Source organism: Rhinoderma darwinii, chromosome 6 (genome assembly GCF_050947455.1).
Source record: "Rhinoderma darwinii isolate aRhiDar2 chromosome 6, aRhiDar2.hap1, whole genome shotgun sequence".
NCBI lineage: Eukaryota > Metazoa > Chordata > Amphibia > Anura > Rhinodermatidae > Rhinoderma > Rhinoderma darwinii.
In genome coordinates, this window is record NC_134692.1 from 75,939,224 (window position 1) to 75,960,099 (window position 20,876).

The following is a 20,876-nucleotide window of genomic DNA, read 5'->3' on the forward strand; positions in this document are numbered from 1 at the left end:
CAGGACCTGGGCAGGGGCGTAGCTAAAGGTTCATGGGCCCCGATGCAAAGGGTTTTCTTTGGCCCCCCCAAACTTCTCATGACCGACAGCCCGCATCTTTCAACTGCATCGCTGGGTCTCCTAAGTGACCCAATGATGCAGCCTCAGGCAGCCAGGGGGCGTCGCTAAGGTCTTGAAACGTCAGGGGAAATAGCCCCAATACATATACCCCCCCAAAAAAATGTCTGGATGTATATGTGCATATAGGAGACAGCATATTTATGGCACCATGACCCTATAGCTATGGATGGGATTAGATACAGACTTTATCACATATAATTGAAATAGATACAGAGGCTCAGCAGACAGTATCACACATGATAGGATTAGATATAAGGCCCAGCAGACAGTATCACGCATGATAGGATTAGATACCGTGGCTCAGCAGACAGTATCACACATAATAGAAATATATATAAGGCCCAGCAGACAGTATCACACATGATAGGATTAGATACAGTGACTCAACAGACAGTATCACACATGATAGGATTATATACAGTGGCTCAACAGACAGTATCACACATGATAGGATTAGATACAGTGGCTCAGCAGACAGTATCACACATTATAGGATTAGATACAATGGCTCAGCAGACAGTATCACACATTATAGGATTAGGCACAGTGGCTCAGCAGACAGTATCACACATAATAGGATTAAATATAAGGCCCAGCTCGCTCACATTGCAGCTCCAGTGCTGGACCCAGGAAAGGTAAGAATAACAATTGTTTTTCTTTTTTATGTGTTACCAATTACTTTTGTGTGTTTGTGCTTTTTCACAAGAGCGGTTGTTGGACTACTTCGGATTCGGGGACTACTTCGGCAACAGTGTTTTTTTATTCTCAATAAAATGGATAACGAGGGTTGTGTGTGGGATTTTTTCGATGTCTTTGTATTTTTCTAAACTTTACTACTACCACCTTACTAATGGCCGCTGTCTGATTGACAGCGTCCATTACTAAGGCGGGCTTAATGTTAGACATGAAGAAGCTAACACTAACCCCCATTATTACTCCAGTACCCAACGCCACCAGGGGTACCAGGAAGAGCCGTACACCACCATCTGTAATGATGGAGGGGCACTGGCACGGCCGCAGGCTGGTATTATTAGGCTGGGAAAGACCGTGGCCTTTCCCACCCAGGTAATGCTAGCCTGCTGCTGCTTTGTTGTATTTGGCTGGTTATAAAAATGGGGGAACCCCACATCGCTCTTTCCAATTATTTTTCTTTATTATTTTTTTAAAAAATTACGTGGGTTCCCCCCCATTTTTTAGAACCAGCCAGATACAACACAGCAGCAGCATAGCATTACCAGGGTGGGAAAGGCCACTGTGGTCGGCCTTTCCCAGCCTAATAATACCAGCCTGCGTCTGCTCCAGTTCCAGACCATCACTACAGATGGTCAGGTACTGGATCGTATCCGGCTCTTCCCGGCACCCCTGGTGGCAGTGGGTACCAGGGTAATAATGGGGGATAGTGTTAGCCTCTGCACTGGCTAGCACTAAGCCCCGCCTTAGTAATGGACGGTGTCAATCAGCCAGCAGCTATTAATAAGGCAGTAGTAATAAAGTTTAAAAAAATTACATAGAAAAAATAGGTTTATTGAAATTAAAAAAACCCACACAACCCCCATTAACCCTTTTATTGATAATAAAAAAAAGTCGTCATCGAAGTAGTCCTCGAATCCGACGTAGTCCAACGGCCGAACCTGTAAAAAAACACAAAAAAAAAACAACATTAGTAAGGGCTTGTTCATATCACTGCCCTTCCATTGAGGGGTTCCATCAGAGGTTTCCTTCGGGTAACCCCTCAATGGAAAGGCAAACTGAAACCTCAGCTGCCGTTTCCCTCACCATTGATATCTATGTTGACGGAATCAATAGCGCAGTCGACTGCACTATTGGTTGCGTCGAGAACAAGGGAACCCTGCCACAACGGTGACAAATAGAAACCTTTAGCAACGTTTCCGTCACCATGGAGATCAATGGTGAGGGAAACGGAAGCTGAGGTTTCAGTTTTCTTTTCCATTGAGGGGTTACCCGATGGAAACCTCCGATGGAACCATTCAACAGAAGGGCACCGGTGATGTGAACACAGCCTAATGCATATCGTAAGCTTAGATACAGGGCCCATGTGCATGTTTCATACTGTTTGTTGGAACCTTTATCTAAGCCTACCGCATGGTAGGCTTAAAAGTGGTTGTCCAGTCCCTAAATATTGATGGCCTATCCTCAGGATAGGCCATCAATAGCTGATGGGTCGGGGTTCGACTCCTGGGACCCCGCTAATCAGCTGTTTTGAAGGGGGTGCAGCGCTCGTACACTCCTTCATTTCCCTTAATTGCTCACACTGTGAATTGCTGACACGTCCATGTCGACAATTCACAGTGTGAGAAAGTGACTGGAATGAAAGGGAAGTAGTGCTTCCCTTCAAAACAGCTGATTAGCCGAGTTCCCAGGAGTCGGACCCCGATCAGCTCCAGCACACAGTGGTATTACACTCACCCTCCTCTTCGGCCGCAGCGGAGGTCCTAACTCCATCCAGGGTCGGGATGTTGTGCGCAGTGCATAGTTTTGTGACGTCATGTGCTGCGCACAGCGCTGTGACGTCAGGGCCTCCGCTGCGCTCAGGAAGGCGGAAGGTAAGCACTGTCAGTTACTATAGTAACGGGAGCCCGTGTAGTTTATTACTTAGGCCCTAGTTACTATAGTAACTTTTCATTGATGTGGTGCGGTAAGCCCCGGGCTCCCTGGCTTCGAGGCCCTCTGCGACCCCTATAATTATGCCACTGACCCTGGGCTGTTACCCAAACTTGGGCCCCCCTTCTCCACCATGGCTCTGCCGCGCCATAACTATTGGTAACACTACCCTTTTTGTGCAAGCATTAAAGGGGTTTTCCCATGTAGGACATTTATGACATATTCACAGGATATCAAGAAAAAAAGGATTTTTGAAGCAGCACTAATCTCGAGTATGATGCGGTGCACGCTGTCAAGCCAGGCAAACCCACTCCGGCACGCTGTAAATTCAAAAAAGTAGTAGGACAACAGCACACGTCTTCAAATCATCAAAGTGGTTTTATTGTCAAGACATCCACAAACGACAGGCATAGGGGATAGACAGAAGCTATTGAAAAAGAAGGAATTACGTTGGATCTTTGATCAAATGCTGGTATTTATTTTGTGCAGCAGAGACGACTGATTGCTGAGCATGCGCAGTAGCGCTCTGAGATCGTAGCTGGAATCTGGAGTGTGGTGAACTTCCCTCCTTCATTTTTCCATTACAACAACAACGACTGACATATTGTTGATGATGATGTATTGAAGATGTATTATATGTTGCATTTTTACACTTTTTTGAGGATTATATAACTATTTGAAGAATGTCATTAAGACTAATGTATGCTTCACCTGGGAGACCAGGTTCACGATTTTCAGTGGTTGGAATGGACCATGTGATCATTTGTATTCACCTATTTATAACGATGTTTTTAGACATGATGTTAGGCTTGACAAAGACCCCACACTCACTATGGGTCGAAACGTTGCCTGTCGTTTGTGGATGTCTTGACAATAAAACCACTTTGATGATTTGAAGACATGTGCTGTTGTCCTACTACATTTTTGGATATTCACAGGATATGTCATAAATGTCAGATAGATGCGGGTCCCACCTCTGGGACTCGCACCTATCTCTAGAATGGGGCCCCTTAAACCCCATTCTAGCTCTTTGCGCTCACGCTGCCTCCCGGCCTCTTGCTGATTACATGGTCGGGAGTTACGTAAACAGCGTAACTTGCTGAACCATGCTGTTTTTGTAACTCCCATAGAACTGAAAAGTAGTTACGAAAACAGCATAGCTCGCATGCTACGCTGCTTCCGTAACTGTCATTCACTACTATGGGAGTTACGGAAATAGCGTAGCTCAGCGAGTTATACTGTTTACGTAACTCCTGACCATATCCCGACCATGTAATCAAGAAGTGGCCGGGAGTCCGCATGAGCACAATAAGCTAGAATGGGGATTAGTGGGCCACGTTCTAGAGTTAGGTGCGGGTCCCAGAGGTAGGACCGCATCTATCTGATATTTATGACATATTCTGTGGATATGTCATAAATGTCCTTTATGGAAAACCCGTTTAAAAAATGGGTATTACGATTCCCCTTGTCAAAGTGCTTTGTCCCTACATACTGACAGTATCACACTGTGCAGGAACACATCCTCCTGACAAGGGGAATGGTAACACCCATTTGTCTATCAGTCCTGGACTGCACAAAGACTTTTTGTGAAATACAAGGATATCATATAATAAACATGTCAGGAGAGGTGACAGATTCTCTCTACATCCAGTGACTCACAGGTGACGACTTCCCAGATTCTCATATTTTTTTCCCTCTTTTCTTCTCCATCCGGTCCAGACTTCATGACAACTTCTCCGGGCCATGACCCATTTCTGCAGAATTTAACACTCATGTCTTCGGCTCCTCACTTTTCCAACATTTCCACACGTATAAACGAAGATAAAATTATTATGGTGCCACACACTGTACCCCTAAATATAATAGCACCATACACTGTGCCCCTGAATAAAATAGCACCAAACTCGGTGCTTCTGACTAGAATTGTGTCAAATGCTGTAAAGTAAAGCACCACATACACACAGCCCCCTGTAGATAGTGCCACACACTGCCCCTGTAGATAGCGTCACACACAGCCCCTGTAGATAGCATCACACACACCTCTATAGATAACGCCACACCCCCCCTGTAGATAGCGCCACACACAGCCCCTGTAGATAGCATCAGACCCCCTTTAGACAGCACCAAACTCCCCCCTGTAGATAGCGTCTTACACAGACCCTATCAATAGCGTCACACACATCCACCTGTAGACCGCATAACACACAGCCTCCCTTTAGAGAGCACCACACAGAGTCCCCCTGTAGAGAGCACCACACACAGCCCCCTGTAGATAGTGCCACACGGCCCCCCTGTTGGTAGTGCCACACAGCCCCCTGTAGATAGCGCTACGCACAGACCCCCTGTAGATAGTGCCACATAAAGCCCCCCTATAGATAGTGCCACACAGCCCCCCTATAGATAGCGCCACACAGACCCCCTGTAGATAGTGCCACACACAGACCCCTGTAGATTGTGCCACACATCCCACCCTTGTATAGTGCCACACTGCCCTTCCCTTGTATAAAGTGCCACGCAGCCCTCCCCTTGTATATAGAGCCACACAGTCTCCTCCCTTGTATATAGTGCCACACAGCCCCCTTCCTTATATATAGTGCCACACAGCCCCCCTCCCTTGTATATATTACCACACAGCTCCACTGTAGATAGTCCCACACAAAGACCCCCTGTAGATAGCGCCACACACAGCCCCCTATAGATAGCGCCACACAGGCCCCCTATAGATAGTGCCCCACACCCCTCCATAGATAGCGCCACACATAGACCCCTGTAGGTTGCGCCACACATAGCCCTCCTCTTGTATATAATGCCACACAGCCCCCCTTTTATATAGTACCACACAGCCCTCCCCTAGCATATAATGCCACAGCCATCCCTTGTATATAGTGCCACAAAGCCCCTCTCCATTGTATATAGTGCCACCCTGCTCCCCCCCTTGTATATAGCGCCACAAAGCTCCCCCCTTGTATATAGTGCTACACAGCAACTCCTTTGTGTATATTGTTACATAGCCCCCCAAAAAGTAAACGTAACCGGGCATGAGGGGACCCGTGCCGCCCGGCCCATAAATGTTATGGGCCGGGCGGCGCGGACTCATGCCACGGGCCCTGAGAGGATGGGGACCCTGGGCGATTGCCCAGTCCCCCCCCCCCTAACGCCGGCCCTATCGGACCTCGGACCCCAGGAGGCCGCCCGAATTACCCTTAGCTTATGAAAAGACACGGAGTATTCAGGGCACATACACTCCGTCAAGCTGTGCAGTGTATCCGCCCTGAACACCGCAGGGAATGACGTCCGAAAAAACCCGCACCACGCTGTGGTGCGTTTTTTCGGGCGTAAATTCCGCTGCGTAAATTATTGCACATACTTACCCACACTTATTTACTGACATCGCCTAGAAACGCTCCCGTAATTACGGGTGCACACACGTAGTCGCCCGTAATTACGGGAGCCCCATAGACTTCTATGGGTCTGCCCGTGCCGTAATTACGGCCTGAAATAGGACGTGTTCTGTATTTTTCAACGGCACGGGCACCTTCCCGTAAGCATACGGGGAGGTACCCGTGGCCAATAGAAGTCCATGGGCACATAAAAACGTGCCGTAATTACGACCCGTAATTACGGGCGTTTTTTACGTTCGTGTGCATGGGGCCTAACTGATTGACACTGATTGACACTAACTGATTGACACTGACTGACTAACTGATTGACCTTGACTAGGGGCCTGTTCACATCACCGTTCGATTTCCGTTCCGGGGTTCCGTCAGAGGTTTTCGTCGGGTGAACCCCGCAACGGAAAGTGAAACTGAAACCACAGCGGTTTTTAGCCGCTCGCAAGATGAAAACCTGGCATGTCCTTTCTTGCCATGGTTCCGCCTCTGACCTCCCTTTGAAATCAATGGGAGGCAGAAACATCGTTTCACGCAGAGTTTTTTGCCTGCGGTTCTTCATTGCTGTGAGCGAAAAAACGCAGTGAAAACCGCAGCTAAATCAGCAAAGGGAGTGCATTCAGGTCAAAATCTGCCTCAAAATTCCTGAAGGAATTTGAGGCAGATTTTTTTCTGTCTACAAAATACTCTGTGTGAACTGGGCTTAAGGCTGCTCCTTCACTACTAGGCACTGCCATATGTCCAGAAAATATATTTGGACCACTTTGGGGGTATCTCTGAACTCAGAAGAAAAAGCCCAATAAATGTTGAGGTGCTTTTCTTCACTTGCATGCTCTGTGTAAATGGGGTCATTTCTAGGGATTTTCCATCATTCAAACTAAATTTCTGAAAAATTTAATAATTTTCTAAAGCATGATGATATACCCGAAAAGTGACAAAAAGGGATACAAATTGTTGTAAAAAACCTAGTAGACAAATGATAAAATAAATTTAAGAACGTATTTATACAATATACTGCATATCTATGTTCCATGTTGGAGTTAAAGGTAGAAAAAAAGGTTTTTTTTTTTTGTTTTTTCGCCTTTCTTGATGGTTTTTAATACATAAATGTAAACCGTATTGACCCAAATTTTTCTTTAAAATAAAGTACAATATGTGATGGAAAAGCAATGTCAGAATTACTTAGATATGTATAAGCGTCGGCGAGTTATTCTCAGATAAATTGACACATGAAATGGGTGTCTATTGATAAGCAGCTATACACAAGTCTTGTTTCACTATACACAGTGGCGGATCTTCATAAGAGTAGGAACAGAGCGTAAAAACACTGCGGATTAATTGCAGAAAATCCGCAGCGTATTACAGCAGCAGCAGTGTGGGTGAGATTTCAACAAATCTCGTCCCCACACTGCGGAAAAATGCAGCCGAAAAAAAACACATATAAATTGACCTGCGGTGCGGTTTCTTCAACCGCATGTCAATTAATGTTGCTGAATCACAGCTCTTCTGTTGTGGGTTTTCCCATTGAATTCAATAGGGTGCTTGAATCCGCAACAAAGTGGTATGTGTTGCGATATATTCCGCCTCAAAAATGAAAAGTAAAAAAAATAATAACATACTTACCCAGAGTTCCCTGCTTCTATTTCAGTACGGCCTCCCTGGATGACATAGTAGGCCATGCGACTGCTGCAGCCAATCACAGGCTGCAGTGGTCACATGGCCTGCAACCAGTGGCGTAACTACCGCCGTAGCAGCAGTAGCGGCTGCTACGGGGCCCGTGGCATGAGGGGGCCCGTGTCGCCCGCCGGCACGGGCCCCCACCATGGCCGGAGGCTCCGCTAGCAGCCGCTATGGCTACTACAGCGGGACGCCACTGAACACTTCGGCAGAGCAGGGAGGTATCTCCCCGCTCTGCCATTATACAAAAGACATGTATCCCCTATCCACAGGGGATACATGTGTGATCGCCGGCAGCGATAGGGAGAACGGGGGACTGAAAGTCCCCTGAAGTTCTCCATCACAAACCTCGGACTTCCGGGGTCTGTGTCGGCAGCTCCGGAGAAATGAATGGAGCGCCGGTCACACTTGTGCGCATGCGTGACCAGCGCTCCTTTCATTTTTAGTGAGCTGCGCAGACGCCGGAAGTCAGAGGTTAGTCATGGAGAACTTCAGGGGACTTTCAGTCCCCCGTTCTCCCTATCGCTGCCAGCGATCACACATGTATCCCCTATCCTGTGGAGAGGGGATACATGTCTTTTATTAGGACACACTGTAGTTCGCATTTTTTTGGGAGGGGGGACGCTGTATGGCGTTCCCTACAGGGGGACGACGCTGTATGGCGTTCCCTACAGGAGGGGGGGGCTGTATGGCGTTCCCTACGGGGGGACGCTGTATGGTGTTCCCTATAGGGACGACGACGCTGTATGGCGTTCCCTACAGGGACGACGACGCTGTATGGCGTTCCCTACAGGGGGGGACGCTGTATGGCATTCCCTACAGGGGGGGGGCTGTATGGCGTTCCCTACAGGGGGGGACGCTGTATGGCGTTCCCTACAGGGGGGGACGCTGTATGGCGTTCCCTACAGGGGGGGACGCTGTATGGCGTTCCCTACAGGGGGGGGCTGTATGGCGTTCCCTACAGCGGGGGGCTGTATGGCGTTCCCTACAGGGGGGGGCTGTATGGCGTTCCCTACTGGGGGGGGCTGTATGGCGTTCCCTACAGGGGGGGGCTGTATGGCGTTCCCTACAGGGGGGCTGTATGGCGTTCCCTACAGCGGGGGCTGTATGGCGTTCCCTACAGGGGGGGCTGTATGGCGTTCCCTACTGGGGGGGCTGTATGGCGTTCCCTACAGCGGGGGCTGTATGGCGTTCCCTACAGGGGGGCTGTATGGCGTTCCCTACAGACCCCCCTGTAGGGAATGCCATACAGACTCCCTGTAGGGAATGCCATACAGACTCCCTGTAGGTAACGCCATACAGTCCCCCCTGTAGATAACGCCAGATAGCCCCCTCTGTAGGGAACGCCATACAGCGTCCCCCCCGTAGATAACGCCATACAGCGTCCCCCGTCTAGATAACGCCATACAGCGTCCCCCCTGTAGATAGCGCCATACAGTCCCCCCTCTAGATAACGCCATACAGCCCCCTCTGTAGATAGCGCCATACAGTCCCCCTGTAGATAGCGCCATACAGTTCCCCTGTAGATAGCGCCATACAGTCCCCCCTGTAGATAACGCCATACAGCCCCCTCTGTAGATATCTACAAAGGGGGCTGTATGGCGTTATCTACAGGGGGGCTGTATGGCGTTATCAAAAGGGGGGTTTGTAAAAAGGCACTATCTACAAGGGGGGGGGTTTGTGACACCCAGGGGAGGGGGGGCCCCAGTCAAAAGTTTGCTATGGGGCCCAGTCTTTCCTAGTTACGCCCCTGCCTGCAACGTCATCCAGGATAGCCGGAGCGGACATCAGAGGAGGGAGGGGGTAAGTATGTGCAATAATTTACACAGCGGAATTTACGCCCGAAAAAACGCACCACAGTGGTGCGGGTTTTCGGTCGGCATTCCCTGCGGTGTTCAGGGTGGATACACTGCGCAGCTTGATGGAGTGTATCCGCCCTGAATACTTTGTGTCTTTTCCTAAGCTAAGGGTAGTTCGGGCGGCCTCCTGGAGTCCGAGGTCCGATAGGGCCGGCGTTAGCGGAGTCTACTCCGCTATTGATTCCATCGGAAAACCGGAAACCTGCCGGAATGGTGACGAATGGAATCCATTAGCGATGTTTCCGTCACCATTGAGATCAATGGTGACTGAAACGGAAGCTGTGCTTTCACTTTCCGTTGCGGGGTTCACCCGAAGGAAACCCCAGACGGAACCCCGGAACGGAAAGCGAACGGTGATGTGAAGAGGCCCTAACTCTGGCTAAATTTTTATCAATTTTTTTTAATGTGTTTTATGATTATTATTATTATTATTGTTTGTTTTTTTAAACAGCTCCCTTATACAATGGGAGAGGTAGGAAAGTGATCACAGTGGGGCAAGTGTGATCAAGGGGTTAATTTTGTACTTAACACCGACAATGATAATACAGGCTCTGCTCTTTCTGACTGTCACACACAAACAGAGGAGATCAGAGCCTGAAAACAGCTTTTTCTACACATCTGAGCTCCGATTGGTTAGCCTGTACAGATTAAACAATCGGAGCGATCACCGACAAGGGACCACTGTGATTGGTCCCTAGTTTGCCTGTAGACAATAGCAGTCTCTCCTAGCAGTTAACCACTGCTGGGCAGTTAACATTTAAAGTGCTGACGTAAATGCAAATCTAGGTGCACAAAGTTACTGCTCACTTGGATGGGCAGTTATAATAAGGTGCGGGAAGGGGTTAAAGAGGATCTGTCACTAGTTTGTTAATGCCTTATCTCCTAACTCATCTAATAGGCGCTGTCATGCTGATAACTATAGTATAATTTTTTTCAAAAACGTTTATTATTTGCAATGTTATGAGCATTTTTTTAAAATATGCTAATGTAGCTATACTTGCCAAATGGTAGGTTACTCTTTCTTTTCACTCTGGGCGGTGTAATGTTTTCTGTAAGAAACTGTCCAATCAGCGTCATACAGTTATCCTCTTCCCAGCCCAGCAACACAACATTATCATATAATATACAACTTCCATTCCCAAATGTGTATTCAACTGGTGATATCTCTGGTTGTTTCCCAGCTAGAACTGCTATCCTGGTGCCAAATGAAAGATTAGAATCTAAACTAGGTGTTCCACAGCCCAAGATATGGCTATTTGAAGTGATCCCCCTTCCCTCCAGCCCCAGTCTCTCACACTGTGTGAAGCAGCTTCAAGCTAAAAGGACAGCGTCAGAGGCTGGGAGGTAACTCCACCTCAAGAGAAGTGACACCCACTTGTCAAGTATAGCCTCATTTGCATATTTAGAAAAAAAAGCTCATAACTTTTAACCCCTTAGTGACCAGCCTATTTTGGGCCCTAATGACCAAGCTATTTTATTCGTTTTTCTATAGTCTCATTCAAAGAGCTATAAATGTTTCATTTTTTCGTCTACATAGCTGTATGAGGACTTGTTTTTTGCGGGATTAGTTGTACTTTTTAATAGCACCATTTTTGGGTTTACCTTTTTGAGTAACTTTTATTAACTTTTTTTGGGGGGATTATAAAAAAAAACGGAAATTCCGCCATTGTTCTATGCGTTTTTAAATTGACGCCGTTCACTGTGCGACGTAAACAACATGTTACCTTTATTCTATGGGTCGGTACGATTACGGCGATACCACATATGTAGAGGTTTTTTATGTTTTAAAAATTTTGCACAATAAAAACACTTTTAAAACACAAAAATTATTTGTTTTTGCATCGTTGCTTTCCAAGAGCCGTAACTTTTTTTATTTTTCCATCAATGTAGTGATTTTTTGGGCTAGTTTTCTGCAGGACGAGACGTAGTTTTGATTGGTACTGTTTTTGGGTGCATTGGACTTATTGATTCATTTTTATTATGACTTTTTTGGGGGGCAATGGAAAAAAATTGCAATTTCGCCATTGTTTTTTGCGTTTTTTGTTTACGGTGTTCACCTTGCGGTTGAAATTACATATTAACTTTATTAATGGAGTCATTACGGTCGCGGTGATACCACATATGTGTACTTTTATTTATTTTTTACACTTTTACTAAATAAAACCACTTTTTATGGAAAAAAATGGTTTTATTTATTTTTTTACTGTAACTTTTATTAATAATCTTTATTTCACATTTATTATTTATTTCACTAGTCCCACTAGGGTACTTTACTGTGCGATCTTCAGATCGCTTCTATATTGCTTTGGTATACTTCGTATACCAGAGCATTATTGCCTGTCAGTGTAAATCTGACAGCCAATCTGTTAGGACGTGCCTCCGGCGCGTCCTAACAGGCATATGTCCAGGGCAGACCTGGCTGCCATGACACCCCATCGGAGACCCGCGATTGCATTCGCGGGCCGCCGATGGGTGACAGAGGGAGCGGTCGCGGTTAAATGCCGCGGTCGCTATTGACGGCGGCATTTAACGGGTTAAACGGCCGCGATCGAAGTAAACTTCGATCGCGGGCATTGGAGCAGGAGCTCAGCTGTCATCAGACAGCTGAGCCCCGGCTCCAGCCTGCACGGGAGACCCGTGCAGGACTTAGACTAGGCGAACGTGAAAAGGCGTCAGCCTAGCCTAAGGCCCCTTAGTGACCAACGTAAAAAGGCGTATTGGTGGTCACTAAGGGGTTAATATAATAAACTTTTTGGGACACAATTTTCACCAGCATTATCAGTGTGACAGCGCCTATTCGATTAGCTAAGAGATTTGGCATTACTAAACTAGTGACAGATCCTCTTTAATGATTCGGCGCCAACCCTACACCATTCATCTTGTTTCTTGTTTACAAACTCTATGTAATGTTGTAACATGACCGCAGCCAATTGACTCAACTATCAACTGCAGTCAAGTGGTGTAACATCACATGGATTTTGTGTTATTTTAAGTTTCTTCACATGAAAGATGAGGATTGGTGCAGTGAGAATAGCGCTAAAGCAATAAGGTAATAAATAAAAAAAAATTGATTTTCAACATATTAAATTGTAATGTTGCAACCCCTAAAACCCCTTAAATTAGATTGTCTCATGAAGACTACCTCTTTTTATAAAAAAAAAAAAGAATCAAGCTTCTCTAAACTACGGTAATCAGCTGTTATTGTCGGTGGAAGCTACTTCTAGGCATACATGTAGCATTAAATGGAGTATATTGAAAGGAATTGACGCCTATGTAATGTAATGTATGGATTTGCCAGGTCTGCCAAAGAGGGAGCCGCCCTTATAGAATGGTTCCCTGTACTGGCCAATAAAGAGAGGTTGCGAGTGGGGAACCCCTCTGACATCCATTTTCCTTAATATCCCTTTAAAGGCCAGCAAAACAATTGTTTAAATATCAGAGACATAGAATCATTGGGAGAAATTATCTCTGTGCCAAATAAATGTTAAAAATTATGTAGTCACTTTGATTTATCTCTTATAGTGTTGCCCCAACTTTCATATATATTGGATAAGTGTAATTTCTAGACCAAAAAATGTATATGTGGTAGAGGGAAAATGTAAAAGGTTATTTTGCTAAAATCCCTGGTAGTTATCGCTCTCTGTAATTGAGCAAAGAGTTGTGTATTATGGGATTGCTATCTATATTATTTTCTCTCTTCTTTTCCATGGGGGTGTGGACGTGAGTGAATGGGGCTCTGTTTATAGTACTGTTATTTATTTGTCATGCCTTTTTTTTCTTTTTGTGATAGAAGATATAACAAAGAAGGAAAAAAATAATGATGTTACACTAAAGTTTCATGTATAAAACTAGCAGAGATGATAGTGTAGCAATAAAGTAATGTGTATGGAGTAGAACTGTTAGTTGATTCATCATCCACTGTCATAATAATGTGAGCATCACATTCAACTGCAGTCATTGTTGAGAGGCAGAATCATCAGTACAATTACACTGCCTCTTGAAACAGTAATGTTTATTGCTGTGTACCGGTTCATTTGTGTAATTGAAAACAAGGACACAGTGCCAGATCCGTCATATGACGACGAACACTAACGGAGCCCACTGGACCCCATTGACTTATAATAGAGTCCGTTGCTTTGTCAAATATGATAGCATCTGTAACGACGGCTCCTGTCATAGATGTAAATACCGACTTAACAAGCAGGCGCTCCACTGTGTAGATAAACATAAAAAGTGTTAAAGAGAACCACTCAACTTGATTAAATCAACTTCACACATGTAGTTTTCGGTGCAGTTTTTAATGCAAAAATTTCTAAACTTTAAAACTTTTCCCTCAGGCAATAGTACAATGGAACAGCCTAACTAAATGAAACTGTGTATGCCAGCAAAAAATCCTCTATTTTTTTTTTTTCGTGAACAGGGCTTAACTAATTATGATAATATTTTTGTTTTAGATTGATGATGCAGAATGGATGTTTCTGCTGACTGGTGGAATAGGACTGGACAATCCACACTCCAATCCATGCACATGGTTACCCCAGAAATCATGGGATGAAATATGCCGTCTGGATTCTGTTCCTAGATTCAAAGGCATTCGAAAGGATTTTATGAGACTTAAGGATGGATGGAAAAAAGTATATGATAGTTTGGTAAGTTGGCATTTTGGAAAGTGCGCAGTTGTTCAGCATATAGTCAGTACACTTTTATTGGAATATAAATTTATTTATATAAGAAAAATTTTACTGTAAGAGTCAGACAGTGTCATGAACCCAGTGACGACGACAAAAGGTATGACGGGGTCAGGGAGCCCCGTTCTAGAGATAGGTGTCTGTCGGAACTTTATGGCATATCCTGTCGATATGCCATAAATATCCAAGATGGGAAAACCCCTTTAAAGGGGTTTTACAGGCAAACAATCACAATGTTAGGGGGATTCACACGAACGTGATTTGCGTCCGTGCAGCCCGCATGGTTTTCACGCGGGTCGCACGGACCTATGCAAGTCTATGGCGCAGTGCAGACTGTCCGTGAGTTTTGCGCAGCGTTAGTCCGCTGCGTAAAACTCGCGACATGTTCTTTATTTCTGCGTTTTTCGTGCCTCACGCACCCATTGAAGTCAATGGGTGCGTGAAAATCACGCATGCCCCACGGAAGCACTTCCGTGGGACAAGCGTTATTCGCGCAACAGCAGTAAAAGAATGAATGTAAACAGAAAAGCACCACGTGCTTTTCTGTTTACAAACATCCAAACGGAGTGTCATATTGATGGCGGCTGCGCGAAAAGCACGCAGCCGCGCATCCATATGAACAGGGCACACGGAGCTGTCAAGTGCCTTTTGCGTGCGCAAAACGCAGCGTATTTTGCGTGCGCAAAAACGTCACGTTCGTCTGAATCAGCCCTCACACTGTACTAAGGTTTCTCAGTTCACTTTCGCATGACGCTAACTGATGCTTGTTGCTATTCTGCAAATGTTTAGCAGAGGCTACTGCTGAGCTGCAGCCCAGAAGTTTAGAAGTAAATTTAGCGAACTCTGTATGCGTATCCCATATTTTGGGTACCAAAAAGTCAGTCACTGGAAATGACCAACAAACATGTTCACTCCAAAATTAGGTGAGTGGATTCCTGACAAACTACAGAAACAATTAAAATACAGTACCAAAACTATTGCTGTTCCCTTACACAATTGGATGGCATATCATTAGGGCATGACCACACGTAGCGGAATTGCTCTGGAATTCCGCTGCGGACAGTCCGCAGCGGAAATCCGCAGCGTACACGTTTCTCCATTGCCTTCCACAGCTTTTTAGTTGTGTTCGTTTACACGTTGCAGACAATTCTGCTGCGTAGCATAGGCTGCGGCGCAGAATTTGGTGTCCGCAGCATACAATGGTTGTTGCGGACGTGTAGCGGACTTGTTGCGGACTCATTGCGGAATTTCTCCATTGACTTCAATGGAGAGTCAAAATTCCGCAATGAAGCCCGCAGATGTTATGTAGATGTTATGTGTGCTGCGGAGCGTATTGGTTTTACTAACATGACATTTCTTCATTCTGGCTGGACCTATGTATTTCTAGGTCTACAGCCAGACTGAGGAAGTCAATGGGGCTCCCGTAATTACAGGTGACTACGTGTGTGCACCCATAATTACGGGTGACTACGTGTGTGCACCCATAATTACGGGAGCGTTGCTAGGCGTCTTCAGTAAATAGTCACTGTCCAGGGTGCTGAAAGAGTTAAGCGATCGGCAGTAACTGTTTCAGCACCCTGGACAGTGACTTCCGATCACAAGATACATCAACCTGTAAAAAAAATAGAAGTTCCTACTTACCGAGAACTCCCTGCTTCTTCCTCCAGTCCGGCCTCCCAGGATGACGTTTCAGTCCAAGTGACGGCTCAGCCAATCACAGGCTGCAGCGGTCACATGGACTGCCGCGTCATCCAGGGAGGTTAGGCTGGATGGCGAAAGAGGGACGCGTCACCAAGACAACGGCCGGGAAAGTATGAATTTCTTTTTACTTTTACTAGGGAAAGGGCTGTCCCTTCTCTCTATCCTGCACTGATAGAGAGAAGGGAAGCCCTCTTCCCCTCAATATGCAACGGCTAGTCCGCATCAATTTAATGGCCATTTTAGGCAAAGCCGCAACAGAATCTGCAACACAGATTCTGTGCGGCATCGATGCGGACAGTGGCGAAAGAAATCTGCCACGTCTGGGCATGCCCTTACTGTGGCTGGAATACCATTTTCAGTGTCGCTATTTTTTTGTTCTTGTTTCTTTTTGTTTGTAGAAAATCAATTGAATGATAAAAATATAGTCGTGTTCAATTCAAAATGGTATAATATGAAGTAGTCAGTCGACTTTATTGCCTATCGAACATGTCTTTTGGTTAAACATTTACACAAAAAAATAGTTTTAGCTTTTTTTTCTTTCTGCCTCTGGATGCTGCAATATCTCTCCTTATCTACCCAAAGTTATCAAGGTATGTTCAACACAGAATATGAAATTATTACTGTAACGGGGTATAAATGTGTAAAATCACTGAAGTCATTTAGAAAAATCATTGCAGCTTTTAGCCTTTATTCTTGTGCTTTGTTCCATTTTCTTTTGCAAACATTTGCAGACAATTACTAAATCTATTTTCAGTTCAGATTTTAAAAAAGTTTTACAAATTAATAGAATTTTTCTTAGTGTCATAATTCTAGAATAGGGTCATTTATAATTCATGAAGTAATGATTTTGGTACAAAAATAAATTATCTTCTTACATAGTTTTTTTATATCCCATGTTTAAATAATTTTTTTTTCATTTAACTAATAGTTTATTTCTCTTTCTCTCTTCAGTCAAGGTTCATCAGAAATAAATATTTTAAAATGCCAGATTTAATTGCTTTCTATTTGTACCTTTTTGTACGGCCAAACCCAATGGAGGCACAATGAATGTCTTGAAAGCATTTTCCCAAAAAATCTAAACAAAAAAACCCCTATAGTCTCTTAGTACTTAAAAATTAAAGATAGCTAAAATGAACTGTTGTCTAAGTATGCGTTGCCTACACATTACAGTTGTCTACTTTGGATAATCCCTTTTTTCTAGGGGTATGTGCGCACACAAAATCAAAAACGTCTGAAAATACGGAGCTGTTTTCAAGGGAAAACAGCTCCTAATTTTCAGACGTTTTGATTTTGCATGCCACTCGCATTTTTCGCAGCGTATTTTACGGCCATTTTTGGAGCTGTTTTTCTATAGAGTAAATAAAAAACGGTTCCAGAGGTGACAAGCACTTTTTCGCGAGTGTCTTTTTACGCGCCGTTATTTGAATGAGGTGTAAAAAAAAAACTCCCCGTCGGAACAGAGCGCCGTATTTCCCATTGAAATCAATCAGCAGATGTTTGTAGGCGTTCTGCTTCGGATTTTTCAGCCATTTTACGGGACATTTTGTTCACTGAAATCTGTGAAGGAACCCAGCAGTAATTATCTAATTTTCCTCCAGCGTGAAGGGAAATTAGGGTGTATTAACATGGTGTGGTTTTGCCACGGTTTTCCCGTGCAACTGAAAACCGCACCCAAAAATGCATGCATTTGTACCATTTTTTGCTGCGGTTTCCATGATAACTTCAAAACCGTGAAAAATCACGGTAAAAATGTGTGCATTTTTTCAGCACGGTTTTTGGTCACGAAGCAAGAAAACGCAGCAAAACCCTTGAATACACCCTTAAGCATTATATCATTCTCATTGAAATTAATGGGCAGTCCATAAAAATGCACATTGGGTCCTCCAGAGCAGGAGATGCTCTTAGCAGCTGCTCCCCAATCTGTCCAATAGATTGGGGTCCTGAATGGGGAACCTACCTCTATTAAATCAGAATTCACTAATAAGAGAATTTAAAGATGGGTTTTCTAAACCAGACTACCACTTTAAATTAATTAATATTAATAGATAAAAATAATTTTTTATTAATAATAACCAGACTCCTGAAATTACTGATAAATTTGTGAAAGAAAGCAACATTTACAAAAGTTGAAATATTTGTAAATCTTATATGATATATATATATAATTTAATTAATTTTAGGTCTATTGTGTGTTTGATAAACCAAATATGTTGCCGATATCATTTTCAAAGAAGGTTATAGAGGTTGCAATTAAGAAAGCATCATAAAAATTAAGCTCTGAAGACCTTTTCAGATGGAGTTTCTTATTCTGCTGCGTTTTTCGACCGCATCCATCGAAGCTAATGAAATGATCGCAGTAAAAAAACGCTACGAAAAACGCTCAGCAACTAGTGCCACAGGTTTTTTCTGCCTCCCATTGATTTCAATAGGAGGTTAGAGGCGGAAACCATGGCAAGATAGGACATACTGCTTTTTTTTCCCCGCGAGAAGCCAAAAGCCGCCCAGGAAGGAAAACGCCACTGCCGCCCATTGAAAGCAATGGGGGGGGGGGGTGTCGATTTTGGTTGTTTTTCGCAACTTATTCCGAAGCAGTTTCCGTGTGCCAAAAATCTGTGTGAACTGACCCTAAGGCCCCATGCACACGAACGTGTTTTTGCAGCCGCAATTTACCTGCAAATCTGCGTGTGAAGTACGGTCCCATTAGTTTCTATGGGCTCATGCACACGACCGTGGTTTCCACGGTCCGTGCAATGCCCAGGAGCCTGAACCGCAAAAAGATAGGACATGTCTTATTACGGCTGTGTTTTGCGGTCCAGGGTCATAGAAATGAATGCACGCGGCCATGTGCACGGCCCGCGATTTGCATGCAGCCCGCAGGTTGGACTCCGAGCCAAAAATCACGGCCGTGCACACCACTACGGTCATGTGCATGAGGCCTAAGACCTAGAAAACCTAGCTGGTACATATTATACACTTCTTTCTGTTTACCAAAACTTTTAAACAAAATGTGCATACACGTCCATCTGGACAATTCATTATTATGGGCACATATTATCCTTCTTCAGAAATGATAGTCCAGCTTACTGAGCCAAGACTATGAATCAAAACAAATCAGCAAACGGGTTACAGATTGTTATTGTTATTCTAAAACTGACTAAATAGACACTTGGATAGATAAACTCTAAGCATATGTTGGTTACAGGCTAGGTAAAGTTTGGAGAACCAACTTCCCCCCATATTATATCAAGTAGACTGCTCCATAATTATAGAACCATACCGAAGAAAGAGAGCTATAGCGTCTAAGTATACAAGAATATATAAATTTTATTGATAGAAAATAACATACATTTAAAAACACATCATAAGAAGACTCTAGTACTAATACCGTGGTATACAATACAGCACAGGACAAAATTCAACAAAAGAGTGGTATATTAGGGCAGACCCAAATTCACTACCCATACAATAAAGTATATAGAATATCTCAACCAAGTGGGTCATGTACTGCTAGTTCTCGATGTCCTAATGTTTATGTGGCAACAGTGGATCAATGCCTGGCCAAAATATAGTGACATAGGAAAACTCAGTACTTGTATGGTGATCAGTTATAGTGATGCTGTCTTACCCATTAAAGAGTGGGAGTATTCCCCTGAGGAAGCCAAAGATAGCGAAACGCGCGTTGGGGTTGTACTGTGGACCTTCCAGCACGGACATATCGTGATACTCCCACTCTTTAATGGGTAAGACAGCATCACTATAACTGATCACCATACAAGTACTGAGTTTTCCTATGTCACTATATTTTGGCCAGGCATTGATCCACTGTTGCCACATAAACATTAGGACATCGAGAACTAGCAGTACATGACCCACTTGGTTGAGATATTCTATATACTTTATTGTATGGGTAGTGAATTTGGGTCTGCCCTAATATACCACTCTTTTGTTGAATTTTGTCCTGTGCTGTATTGTATACCACGGTATTAGTACTAGAGTCTTCTTATGATGTGTTTTTAAATGTATGTTATTTTCTATCAATAAAATGTATATATTCTTGTATACTTAGACGCTATAGCTCTCTTTCTTCGGTATGGTTCTATAAATAGACACTTGGATTCATAAAATACAAACGTTTTACAAATACTTTATTTCTTGCCATAACAGTGAGGGTATGTTCACACGCATTGTTTTCAGGCGCATTTTGGCGCGTTTACGCCTCGAAAAATGGCTGAAAAAAATGGAAGCTGAACGCCTACAAACATCTGCCCATATGGTGGCTATGTGTCGACTTGCTCTTTCATCTAATCCGAATTAATGGCAGAACTGAAAGTTACCTCATTTAATGTTAGGGGTCTGAACTCTCCACGAAAAAGAAACCAAATTCTACATCAAATTCTCACAGACAAAACTAAAATCGCTCTTCTACAAGAGACACATATTAAACACAACAAAATTCAAAATTTACGAAAGAAAGTTTTTCCACACGTTTATCATAGCACCTATTCGTCCTCACGTAGAGGAGTGAGCATACTTTTTCACAAAAGTGTGCCCTTCAAATGGATAGCTGATATAGTAGATCCAGAAGGTCGCTATTTATTTATTAAATGCCTCCTAGGCAATACTCTTTATACAATTGCTAATCTATATGCTCCTAATTCACAGCAAGCCCCGTGGATAGTTCAGACCTTACAACTGTTTAAACAATTTGCTGAAGGTGTTTTAGTGGTGGGAGGTGACCTCAATGTCCCTATGGATCCATTATTAGACACTACTGGGAAATCTCCCACCTCATATAAATACACTGCCAAACTTCGTAGGGT

General features: G+C 44.1%; 1 protein-coding gene across 1 annotated transcript in view; it reads left to right on the plus strand.

Moving 5' to 3' along the window:
- Nucleotides 1–20,876, plus strand: part of DNAH7 (dynein axonemal heavy chain 7) — a 533,102-nt gene that overhangs the window by 374,595 nt on the left and 137,631 nt on the right. Inside the window, exon 52 of the mRNA XM_075829965.1 lies at nt 14,122–14,316. Within this exon, the coding sequence (XP_075686080.1) occupies nt 14,122–14,316 (195 nt within the window). The remainder of the gene's footprint in view (nt 1–14,121; nt 14,317–20,876) is intronic.